Source organism: Diceros bicornis, chromosome 16 (genome assembly GCF_020826845.1).
Source record: "Diceros bicornis minor isolate mBicDic1 chromosome 16, mDicBic1.mat.cur, whole genome shotgun sequence".
Classification (NCBI taxonomy): domain Eukaryota; kingdom Metazoa; phylum Chordata; class Mammalia; order Perissodactyla; family Rhinocerotidae; genus Diceros; species Diceros bicornis.
In genome coordinates this window covers 56,022,680-56,036,555 of record NC_080755.1, presented here as the reverse complement: position 1 = coordinate 56,036,555, position 13,876 = coordinate 56,022,680, and the positions used below count along the sequence as shown (strand labels likewise).

General features: G+C 35.1%; 1 protein-coding gene across 1 annotated transcript in view; it reads right to left on the bottom strand.

The window, feature by feature from the left end:
- CDH7 (cadherin 7) overlaps nt 1-13,619 on the bottom strand; it is a 110,571-nt gene extending 96,952 nt beyond the window's left edge. Inside the window, exon 1 of the mRNA XM_058557278.1 lies at nt 13,232-13,619. Coding sequence (XP_058413261.1) covers nt 13,232-13,441 — 210 coding nt within the window. The 5' untranslated portion in view covers nt 13,442-13,619. The remainder of the gene's footprint in view (nt 1-13,231) is intronic.
- Between the last annotated feature and the right edge of the window lie 257 nt (nt 13,620-13,876).

Below are 13,876 nucleotides of genomic sequence, written 5' to 3'. Positions count from 1 at the left end.
ATAAGTACATGAAAAGATACTCGACATCACCAATCATTAGGGAAATGCAAATCAAAACCACAATGAGATATCATCTCACACCTGTTAGAATGGCTATTATCAAAATGACAAGAAATAGCAAGTGTTGGCGAGGACGTGGAAAAAGGGAACCGTTGTAGTAGGAATGTAAATTATTACAGTCACTATGGAAAACAGTATGGAGGTTCCTCAAAGCTTTAAAATAGAACTACCATAGGATCCAGCTTATCCACTTTTAGGTATTTATTCAAAGAAAGTGAAAAGACTAACTCAAAAAGATATAAGCACCCCCACATCCACTGCAGCATTATTTACAATTGCCAAGATATGGAAACAACCTAAGTATCCATTGACGGAATGGATAAAGAAACTGTGGTGTACACACACACACACACACACACACACACACACACTATGGAATATTATTCAGCCATAAAAAGAAGAAAACCCTGCTATTTGTGACAACATGGATGGCACTTGAGGGCATTATGCCAAGTGAAGTTAGACAGAGAAAGACAAATACCAGATGATCTCACTTATATGTGGAATCTTACCTCTCCTCCCCCAAAAAACAAGCTTACAGATATAGAAAACAGATTGGTAGTTGCCAGAGTCAGGGGTAAGGGGTGGGTGAAATGAGTGAAGGGGGTCAAAAGGTACAAACTTCCAGTTATAAAATAAATAAGTCATGGGGATGTAAAGTAGAGCATGGTGACTATGGTTATAACACTGTATTGCATATTTGAAAGTTGTTAAGAGAGTAAATCTTAAAAGTTCTCATCACAAGAAAAAAAATATTTGTGACTATGTATGGTGATTTAACTAAAATTATTGTGGTGATCATTTTGCAGTATACAAAAATATCAAATCATTATGTTGTACACCTGAAACTAATATATGTCAATTATATACCTCAATTAAAAAAAAGAAAACCAACTATCCTGCTATTTTTTGTATTGAACATTCCAAATAGCTCCAAAATAACCTATTTCCTTCCTCCTACCTCTTTTCCCTTTATTTCCTTCTGCTTGGTTTATGGCAGATTTTAAAACGGGGCCAGGGCCATCACAGGAATTCTAGGGATGGTAAAGTCCGCGATCCTGGATCATCACGGTGAGATGACTATCCTTCAAGTCCAGGCCTCTCTCTCTCCTGGGCCCCCTTCTTTCCAGTAGATTAGACTGTATCCTGGAAATGCTCTGAGAAATAGCAGTAGCTTTAGACATTCCCAATGACAGTCCTAAGGAAATCGTGCTCACTTGGATGCATGGGATTCAGTAAGATATGGAAAATGCAGCGTCCTGGCCCCACAGCTGTGCAATGCATTACCAGTGCAATAGCTGTCTCCCTGCCTGGAGGAGACAGCAGAAAATTCACGAAAAAAGTGTTTTAACTTGTAAAACCAAAAGAGAATGCTGAGACACCTGAAGGGCAGAGTGAAGTGCAGAGTAAGAGAAAGCAAATATTGGCAGCCTGTGCATGAAGTTTTCAGAGTTTCCATGAAAGAAGAGATACTAGGCTCCTCATTTAACATTTTTCTGAGGAAAACAACATTTGGAGAGACTGATTTTGGCTTTCCTAGTTAATATTCAATTTTATTATAGCTTCTCTTTAGCATATCCACTAGTTATTTTATGATTATATATATTTAGTCTCAAATCCTAATCTCTTCTTACATTTGTTTTCCACAAGAGATCACAATAATGTTAATAATAATAATAATAATAGTAACAGCTAATGCAATCATGGTTTATATTTATGACAGAATTCATATCAAGGGAAATAAAAATCTTGATTTTTCTTTTTTGAACTGACTGGGTCAGTTATAAATTATGAGCTTTAATCCCTTTCGTCATATTTCAGGACATTGACAAACAAGCATAGCTAAGTACAAGACAGTTCTGGAAATCACATCATAAACGAAATGCTTGAGATGAAGAGCTATTTAATCTTTTCAAGCATGCGTTTTAAACGGGGGAGGAGAAGTGTAAAATAGCTGCCTTCAAATATTTTAATAGCTAAATGTATTTCAACATATTAAAAATAAGAGTTCTCCTAAAACTCAATATCCTCTCCCAGCACTCACAGGGCCTCAATTTGGTGCGCTTCTGCGTTCAATCACCATCCATCAAGTTTGTAGGGCTCTATGCTTGGAGTGGACACGACCTCTTTCCTCACAAAGCTCACTCACTTGTGGAAACACACTCTCTCCCTTTTACACTTTATTTTATACTTCCGTATTAACAGTATGTTTCTTTTAATGCTTACAACAGCCTTGTGAGATTAGTATCATTGTTCCTATTTTATAAGTGAATGAAATGAGAAAGTAACTTATTTGCTCGAAGTCACACCATTGGTCAGTGGTGGACCAGGACTCAAACTCAGCTCATGTGACTCTGAAATGTGTGTTTCCACCACAATTCCTGCCCCGACTAAGAAATAGATATTAGGCTGCCTGATCACCCATCTGGGATATTGTACAAGGAATTCCTGAATTCAGAAAGAGACTAGAGTAAATGAGCTTTAAAGCCCCAAGCAGCTCAAATGTTAAAAAATAAAATAAAAATAAGAATATATTATTTTTCCTTTTAATGAAAATATTTGATATTAATATTTAGATTCCAATATTAAGGACACATAATTTGAAAGAAATCATTATATGTCATAATGTGTACCACATGACCAAAATTACATAAAATATTTTTTTGCTAAATTCCAAGAGAGATCATTGCTTGGAAAAATACTAAAAAGAGCTGTTGCATGACAGTTGAAGCCTCTGAAGTAGCTTAAACTCCTTCCTCGTTAAAGCTTCCATTTCTCCCATACATCCTTTAGGGTAGAAAGTTAAAAATGAAGTGCTGTGAAAATCTAGAGTTGGGCCAGCCAGGTGGCACAGCGGTTAAGTGTGTGTGCTCTGCTTCAGCAGTCCGGAGTTCGCAGGTTCAGATCCTGGTCCCGCACCGACGCACCACTTGTCAAGCCATGCTGTGGTGGCGTCCCATATAAAGTAGAGGAAGATGGGTACAAATGTTAGCCCAGGGCCAATCTTCCTCAGCAAAAAGAGGAGGATTGGCAACAGATGTTAGCTCAGGGCTAATCTTCCTCACACACACAAAAAAATCTAGACTTAATGAGTGTGTCCAGCGTTTACAGAGAAATCAAACTTAAACATAAGTCAGAAACTACAGACAGTGACGAGAATAGCACTGAAAAAAAAATTACAAGATGTTAATCATTTGAATATTAATTCCCTATGTTTTTGATCATAAATTCCACTGTGAAATCTTAATTGGATCTGAAACAGAATGCACTGCATCCTCTGACCCTAACCCAGAATCCTCACTCATTTGTATATATTTTCCCTCATCGACTGTACTCACATTTCCAACAAATGATCTAATCAATGGAAAAAACGTCTTGTCTCAGATCACTCCACAACTGATCTTCCGAATTCACCACACATAGCTGTGCCATAGGTAAAAGTCTATTTGCCGGTGTTATAATGATCAACGAAAAAGACAACTCATCCTTTGTAACGAAGCTTGTATTTTTAATTTCAATGTCAGGATTTACAATACTATTCCATCGTTTGATACTAATCTTTGTAAAAAGTACTTTTCCAAGGGTGTGTATCTGCTCTACAACTCAAGTTACTTTTATTTTAGACATGGCTCTATATTTCTTTATATACTCCATGTATGATTTTAGCATTACAAATAAGCTCTCACTATGTGCTATAGCCATGTGATAGTTCTCATCTATTTCTTTTGTAATCATTTTTAACTGTTGATGGCTTCACTTTTCTCAGATATAATTACATTGAATCCCAATGACTAGAGCTCACCAATATCTGCTTCTCCTGAATAAGCAAAATTAGTTAGCCACCTAAATTCAGCTCTGTTATGATTCAGTGGAGAAAACTGTATAAAGAGTGTCAGGCAGAGAATGGATGTGAGATACAGAACTGAGTTTCTCAGATATGTTATGAAAAAGAAAATGCCGACTTTTATTTCTTCTTCATTTCAAAGAACCAAGCACAGAATGTATAATCGCTTACTCCCCACACATATTCTGCTCCCATGTGGACCCTTAAATGACTCACAAATCAGAAAAATCTAATTTAAGCATGGTTTGACTAATTTCACTAGTGATCATCACAAATCTTTCAAACCCACATCTGTTGAGCATTATGTATGTGTTGTCCAAATCTTGATTGTGTGTTTTCAGTTAAATACCTTAAAACATGTCAGCATTTTAACGAAGAAGATAAGTAAGTATTCTAAGGGATGCATTCTTATCAGATAATTGTGCACTGTTTACACACAAAACTTGCTGGAATGATGTTAATCATTTTGGTTCTTGTAATTACCATTCCTGTAACATAGCTCCATCTTGAGAAATTACTTCTCTGCATTTATCTTACAGAAGACAAGGATTTAGCTTAACTAGAAATGTAGATGGCGTCACCACACTGTCTTGGTTTTTTCTCCCATATCTTTTGGGCTCTCTTTTTTTTTGTTTATCTGGTGACAGGATAGAAGATAATTCCCGGGCTCTGAGCCTGAGAAGAGCTGAAGCTGGTTGAATCCAACATGAGCATTTTCCCAGCCATTTCCTTTTCTCTAGCTGTTATTTATTGGAATGTGTTCAGACCTTCTCTTATATTGAAATGTTAAGTCATGAGATGCAAAAGTAAGCTAAACTGACTTTTGAGCCTATCCTCGTCCAGGCCAACCTATGGCATGATCCATGGGTCCACGCCAGCTCAATGGAATACTGCATTGCAGTGTAAGGCCAACTAGTTACAAATGTCCTTTTTCTTTCTTATAACTCCTTCTGGGATGGGCTATAGGCCTTTCCACTTACTTGAAAGTATACTTTTATCAGGTAAAACTCCTTAAGTATATCATATACTTCATCGACCAAAAACTGGAATTTTTATGGGATGAGATTTTTTTTTAAATTGAATAAAAAGGCTAAATATTTTCTTTCCAGACTCTCAACAGTTTATCTGTGCACATCCTATCCTGAAAATTTATCTTCTAGAGTTCATTTATAATATTACTGTGTCCTGGCTAAATATCATTTTCATCTCTCCATTATTACCATTGCTTATTATTCTAACTATATTCAGTTTCAAGGTTTGTTAAATTTTAGGAAGTAGTTTGACATGATTGAGAGCCTGTAAATGTAGCTATTCTTTCTGGAATACATGCCATCTTAACGGCAAAGGTTTCAAAAACATATATTAAAAGGGCTTGACAATAATGCAACTAAGCCTAACACTTTGCAGGAAAACAAAATATTTTCACAGACATAAAACATCTTATTAACATTTTTCCAGAAATTTGCTGCAGATTTGATATAAGCATTAGATTTGCTTTCTAACTCTAATGATTGTTCCCTTACTCTACTTATTTGACTTCCAAATGCATCTATTATCTCATCGCTAATATAAGAATGCTTCCTTTCTAACTCAGAAGGCTTTTCTGAAGATCTAATCAGTATTGACTATGAAACAGAAATTTTATAGACGCTAAAAAGAATCATGAGGAGGAAGTGTCATTATTAAATCTTTTTAAACATTATAACTCTATTCATTGTTTAGATTTCAACTGTCTTGTGAATATGTTAAAATGTTAGACATTAGATTGCATTCTCTTGAGCTACTTCTTTTCTTAGCCAACTGTATCTATTATTTTCCAAAACAATGTTTTATTTATAATTATGAGGGTTAAATATTTGTGACACATCCTACAGTGCAAAACATTTCTTTATATTTTGTAAGCGATGAGGAAGAAAGCTCTTGTTTCAACTCTAGATCAGCAGACATCTTGGAATCCTAGATTATAAAGAATATCATGGCATGGTTCAAAAGAAAAAAACAAAATCAATTTCTCTGAGACATCCTAAATTGATGTGCTTTTGAGAAACAAGATCAATTACTACATAAAATTATGGACATCACCTAACAATATTATAGATTTAAATATGACCCACTTTTCAGATGAAGCCACTCCCTCACTCTAAAAATGGACAATAGACTTTAATGAATCATCTAATGCATCCTCCTCAAAACAATGATAGTATTTATTCCAATCTGTAATGACAGCTTAGATAATTTTATACTTCCTTCAAGATTTTGAAACTTTCAGATCAGTCTTTTCAGCAGAGGAACCTGGTAGACACCAAGTTAACCAAGTGATCAAAGTCAACATCACTACAAACAAGTCATATCAACGTCCTGTACCTCCTGACAAGATGCAGTGAGAAGGACACAGCATCACTTCTGTGGTTATTCCTGCCAAAACTACATCACCTGAAATGTATGTATTAGGAACGTAACACTAATCAGAAGGTGAGATATGCTACAAATTACTGGTCAAGAATGACAATCAAAGACCGAGGAACTACCCCAGGCTGGAAAGACTAAGGAGACAAGACAAATGTAAGAAGTGATACTGGAGTGGCTCCTACTAGAAAAAATACTTTATTGTAACGCTTGGAAAAATTTGAATACGATCTGTTGAGTAGTAAACAGTATCATACCAATGATAATTTCCTGGTTTAAATAATAGGTGTAGTCACAGAAGATATTAACATTTGGAGAAGCTGGGTTCTGGAACAATACTTTGCAACTTATTTGTAAGTCTGAAATTATTTCAAAATAAAAAGTGTTAAGATTTCACCTATTTCCATTTTATTTTATTTATTCCATTTCTATCTCCATTTTACAGATGAGAGGATAGAAATTTATTATGTTTTAGAGCATTGCTTAAAATAACAAGACACTTGTAAGTATAACCTTGGGTTTCTGCTTACTGATCTCTCCACTATATACAGCTTCCCCCAGCAGAGTCAGAAGACTCTGTCCTACTTTCTAAGAAGATAATATTTTTTCTTTGATTTGAAGATTGTATAAAAGGATTATGAAATCATAGAGGCATAGCAGGTATCCTCATGCGGGTGTTTGTTCACAGATCCATGAATTAGTTCCTCTGTCTTACCTACCGCTGTAGATTAGCTGTAGAATCTACTGCTTTCCATTGCCATCTGGTTACCTGCTTGGCTTATCAACCAGACTGAATTTTATGAAGGAGAAGAGTTTATTTTTTTAACTTTCCTATCTAGCACAATACCTATCAAAAAGTGATAAGTACTTGAAGAAGAAAGGAGAGGGAAGGAGGAAGAAAGAGAACTCAGAAGGACAGGCTTAACAGCACACCAAAGAGAATTTGGGGGCTATAACGTTAAACATATTTATACAAACTACTGTTTCTCTCCAGTGATCATAATCACTATGACAAATAATCAATATAAATCATGCAAAATGATTAGGATGAAATTTCTCCCTATATAGTACTTTTCTGTATATGCTTAAATCAGCAAAGGCTCAGTGACTGTCTCGCTATTTATCTGTCACTTATCTTGGTGAGTTACAGAGATTGCTGTAGATTCTGTGACTCTATCAATGAGCACTGCATATAAGCTTGTCAAACAATTACAGTGCTCTTACTATACAAAGGCCCAATATCATCACTTAGTTTATCTCTTGTCTTTTGCACTTAAAAACTCAACATAAATACAATGTAAAAACAACTGGTATAGACCGAATTTTATTTTTTAATTTTTGTTTCTTCCATGACCAAATGGGTGGCAAGTAAAGTGTGTATAAACACAAACACACATTAAAGAAGGCAGCATTTTTAAATGATTGTGATCAACAGAGACAGACAATCAGAAAATTTAGAGCCAATCTAGACTATCTAGATGACTATAATTAGGTTTATAACTGTAAGCCCCCTCTTCTCCAACTTTCAGCTGTGTAGTCTCATCTGATAAAGCCTTTGGTAATCATAACCTTCATTTCTAACTTACAATAACTTTGAAGAGAAAATGAGCAAGATTAAACTGAATTAATGGTAGGTTTCGGCATTTTAGTGACAAAATCTGACATATTTTATTTTCATTATGGTCTAAATAAAACAAAACAAAAACTTTGAATTGTTTATTTTATGTAGAGAAAATACATTTAATACTTTATAGTTATACTGGAGTATTATAAGAACTAAAAATAACTGCCAAAAAGTACTTCTAAAAATCAGAACTTATTTGCATCCCACAGAGCTGATTCATGTCCAAAGTCCTTTTGAAGATTCCAGGAGTTCTACACTTCTATCAGCAAAGTAACAAGTAGATAAGAACAAAGGTCTTCAACTCACTCTGGTTATAAAGATATTATCAAAATGGGTTTTCTATACATACATAGGGACAACAAACTGTATTTGCTTTATCCTAAGATTGGAACCATCTTTAGGCAATCTACATATTTAGAGGACACTGTTTTTCCCTCAGAAATCTATAAAATTTTACCAATTTTACCATGATGAATATGCTCTTCCCTAAGTACTTAATATTTGGAATTCATTATTTTTTTGTGTGTGTATCTAACATAAACTTGCCCAGTTAAGGAATCTCATTCATAGCTCAATTTTTTAACACAACCTCTTTTCAAGAAGAAAATTTCTTTTCTGGAACACTGAACGTAGCTTTCGATATCAGGAGACAGAGAATCTCTTGGTGAGAGAGACTGCTGAGATGTAATTAAATGCATTAAATGCTCACCAACACTTTGGAGCAAGCTGAAATTTAACGCAGAGTGAATCCCACACTGCATTTCTATGTATTTGATTTCGACTTGGGTAATAGATATAAATTCTTCCTGAATGAGTAGGGAAGAAAGGAGAGTAGCAGAAAAGGCAAGAGTGATTTTAGCAGCTAGGGAAGGGGACGGTGGAAGAGGCACAAAGCACACATTTCAGTGAAAGTAATGGCCTAGAGCGTAGCAATCCGCTGGCAGCCCATTACGGTTACAAGAGATGAAAAACACTTAATACATGGAACACAGGCTGGGTGGTTTTGTAGACAAATTTTTTTTGTTAGATGGTTAGCGGATGTTAAGTGAGAAATGTCAAGGCCAAGAAATGACTGGACCAGAAACTTGTGATGCAATGAGATAGCTGGAAACTGCTACTTCCTATGTACTTCAGATAGCCAGTTCAGGGTGATATAAAGTCACAGGGAGAAAAGAAAGGACTTTCCACTTCATTCTCCCTGTAAAAGGACAAGAAAACATGCATGATGGTAATTAAGAAATACTCTGAGGGAAAGGCTCCACTATTATGCTTTAAAACAGAACTCCATGCAGTGTGGTGACTGTAGTTAATAACACTGTATTTCATATTTGGAAGTTGCTAAGAGAGTAGATCTTAAAAGTTCTCCTCATACGACAAAAAATTTTGTTAACTATGTATGATGACAGATGTTAACTAGACTTATGTGGTGATCATTTTGCAAAATATACAGCAATTGAATAATTATGTTGTACACCTGAAACTAATATAATGTAATATGTCAATTACACCTGAATAAAAAAGAACAGAACTCCATCAGAGACATGTCTAATAACCTTTTGCTTAAGTCTGCACATTTAGAGTCAGCAGTTTATCAACTCATATCACAAGAAAATGGTGGTATGCTAATGATAAAGGTCAGATTCTAACACAGCCCAGAAGTTCATGCCTTGGCGGTCTCTCCGTGAGGGTTCTAGAAGCACTCCTGCTCACTTCAATAGATTATTCTACTTTGGTCTTGAGTTATCATGTTAAATAAACCTGTAAACTGGCTAAAATAATAAGGTCACAAGCCATCTTGTGATTTCATTATCCTCAACGTCTTAATGATCAAATTTTATTTACTGCACAGTCATTTAACTAATCTTCTTGGCCACCAGTAATTAAAATAGTCTCCAAATTTGAGGATCTAAAAAAAATGAGACGTGATTTTTCCGACATCTGAAGTCCTTGTGTTTAAGAGTAGAATCATCTACCCATTAGCCATATTTTTGCCATATACAAATATAATCACCTACAAATCATATACTAATCATATACAAATATAAAGACATGCTGTATTTCTAAGTACATCCAAACACACCATTCCTCTAGTTAATTACAATAAGTTTAAGTATTATTTAGAACATAAAATGTCTGCCTTCATCTGAAGGATCACAAATATAACATTAGACACATAACACAAGAGATCATCCATAACCCAGTTTTAATTTATAATTAACATGTAGTAAAGTAGATATAATAACGTCTAGATTAACTGAATATATGTTCCAAATATTTTAATCTCATTCTCAGTAAGATATTTGAATTGTAGATATCATTATTCCCATTTTAGACATGAGGAAACTAAAATTTAGTAATATTAGGTAACTTAACCAAAATTATAAAACTAGTAGGAAGTGGCAGAGTCAGCAATAAAACTGAAGTCAATTTGACACACACTGTACTTATCCATTATGTGATCAAATTAAGCTGCCAAGTTTATCAAGGTCATCAATTATATTTTCCAAATTACCTAAATAGCTAGATTTTGTCAGGAAGACTAAGAGTGTGGCCATCAAACTAGTATAGGTTAAACATGTGTCTGTGAAAAGTAATGATTAGATCCCTTTTCTTCCCATGATTATCCACCTATCCATTCTCCCACATCTTCATCTATAATTGTTTTCCTTGTCTCTGTCCTGTAAAAACCTCCGGTCATAGCCATTACCTCCCTCCACTAAAAAAACAAAGAAAATACGTTTCTTCTACATACCCAAGGGATGGAAAATGTACTGAGGTCAAAGTTATTCTTATACCTCTGCTTATTCAGACCACCAGCCTAAATCAGTTCATCATCTCATACATATCACCTCAAGATTTATTTATTTTTCCCCCCCAAAGCCCCAGTAGATAGTTGTATGTCATAGCTGCACATCCTTCTAGTTGCTGCATGTGGGACGCGGCCTCAGCATGGCCGGAGAAGCCATGCGTCGGTGCGTGCCCGGGATCTCAACCCGGGCCGCCAGCAGCGGAGCAGACGCACTTAACCGCTAAGCCACGGGGCCGGCCCTCATACCTATCATCTAAAGCACTCCGAATTCTCTGCCACTTTTTCCAAGCAAATTCAAATTTCCCTATAAGGCTTTTCATTTGTCTCTCTTGTCTATAAATACTCACTCCATCTCCAATTATTTTATTGCCCTTCTTCCGTGTTTTAATCAATTAAGATTTTTTTTCTTTTTGACCCATTTCCATCCTGAACATTTTACTGTGAATGGCAGTATGGAACTCCCAATATACAATATGCAAGAGATAAACTTGTTTCCTATCACATAAAATCTGCTAAGCGATTATCTCTGATTAACTGAAGGGGAAGCACAGAATATTTCTTGTTATCTACTCAAGGAATCACACCATTTCTCTTAAAAAAATAACAACAGCATTGCCCAGTAGCTTCATATGCATTTGGAATTTAAGTAACTTCAGGGACATGCATTTTCATAATTTTAAATTGACTCACATATTATTTGGATATAAGCATTCTGAATTATTTTGTGAAGATTGTAAAATTTAAAATAGGGTGTTTTTAAAATTTTAAATTATGTTTATTTCAAAATGTCAGCTTCACCCAGGCAACTCCATTTAAAACCAAATTAATGGAAATATTTTAGTTGTCGTTAGAAAATTTTACATTCTTGCAAAAGTGTGATTCTGCCTAATAACTACAGATTCTTTATGAATTATTTGAATATTATATACCTGTCAATTGAAAAAGTTTGATAAATTTCTTAAATGTTCCTTAAAAATTAAGAGCTAGCTTTTTAGTCAATAAGATTACAGAATGGTTATTGCTCTCACTTTGTTTACAAGAAAACAAATAAGAGGAATTCAGAGAGAAATTTAGTAGATGTACAGTATATATGATGGTGCTATTGATAAAAATAGAACGGCTATGAAAAAATATATATGCACACACACACAAAAAAAACTTGTGTACTTACACATCCTTTCTTAGGACAGAAAAATGCCATGACTGGGCTAAAAAAAAAAAATCCTAATTCACAACCTCAGAAAGCTTTAATTTATTTGAATCTTTTTGTTTACAATACACTTGAGTCAGTACTTGTAAAATACAGAGGCATCAAAGAAAAATTAAAATAAATATAATAAAGATTACCTTGACTTATGTAGATACTCATCAACAAAAATATATTTTTCACCGTTACTTATGGTGTGTTCAAATGAAAACATGACCCATGGAATAAATAGCAAAGATTCTTCCTCAATCAAAGTTGAGAATTCACTCATGGATAAATTCATCAGTTTGCTGCTTCCTTTTATCAAGAATTAACACATAAAACTGACAAAGTGAAGAGTAGAAATAAAGAGGTATAGACTTCTTGCCAATGCATTCTACTTGGAAAACTTCCACCAGTGTTCAGCACCAAACTGAGAAATCCAGGAAATCTTTACAAATATGAAAATAATCGGACCTGTCCTAGACTAGGGACTGGGAACATGACATGAGGATGGGCGGGGGAAAGGTCACACTCTCTTGAAGTGCCCTTCAGTTCAGAAGGCATTAGAATGGAAATCCCCTTCCCAAATATTCAGACAAAAAGAAGCTGTGAAAAAAAGACTCAATTTGTATACTACTTGGCCACCAAACAAATTCACCAGAAACTGCCCACCATCTGTCTACTATCACTTCTAACTGACTTCCGTCCACATTCATTTTTAACCAAAAGAAAATTTTAAAAAGCAAATTAAAAAAACAAAAAAAGATCTATCAAAACAAGACCACCACTAAGAAAAGGGGGTTTGAAATGCTCATAATTTAGAGATAACAGGCTCAATAATTTCACTTTGCAGTTTTTAAGCTGCAAGTATCAGGAAAGAATATATAAGATAACATTAGTATGGACGTCATTTACATAATAACCCTGCCCCCCAAAAGAAGCTAAAAAAGTCAACTAGCTATAAGAACCCACTACTCTTCACTTATGAGTAAATATTCTTGCTCCAGTTTTGGAAATAATAGTTTTACCATTGTGCCACAATCATGGTAAACTAGGTGTCTGTAGAATCCTCATCTATTTCTAGGCATAAAGCATCACTCCCTAAGTTATGATTTCACTGCTTGGATAATAAATACCAGGATTACAATTTCAGAGTGGCTAACGCCAGAACTTCACAAACTATTTCATAGAAGTAATAGTTTTGTGTTTTCCATCCCCAAAGCAAAAATTAGCAGTTCTCCATCCAACCACAGACATTAACAATAATCATTTGTGACTTCAAAAGGCCAAATGCCCTACCTTTCCTACATAGAGGGGGTCTGAACCCATGTATTCCTCCAGCACAAAGAACTGATTCCACACCCAGCTGCGCTTGGTCCGGGACCTCCCTGATTGGAAATAGGGCTTTGATCTGGACCTTGAGAGTTCTGCTTGACTTATCCCAGAGAAACACAGGAAGAGAGCTATTAGCTGAAGAAAATGGCAGAACTCCACTTTGCCCAACTTCATCTTTTTTTTTCTTTCTTTTTCCTGTGTAAGAAAAAAACCTTGACAAGAGAAAAGGCACAGTTCCAGTTGGCTTAGCGGCTCTTGCCTCCGGCAGGGTGTCAGCTGGGAGTCCAGAGATAATAATTTGTAGAGTGTTCGATTGGGAGTGGTCACCACTGCTAAATAACCTTCGCCAAAGAATGGTGTAATAGGTACCTATCAGAACAGAGAGAAGAGCTGCTGTCAGAAACCAAAACACATGATAACTTTTATCTTTCATTTACTAACTTAATATTGACTTTCCCAAGATATCATTATTATGCATAATCATTAAAATATTAATTATAAACTTAGATAGAAATTTACAATAACTGTTGCCATATTTGTACATTACATAAATACTGCTGATGCAGAATTATCCTCACTCCATAACACAACCTTAAAATTTCTTGTTTC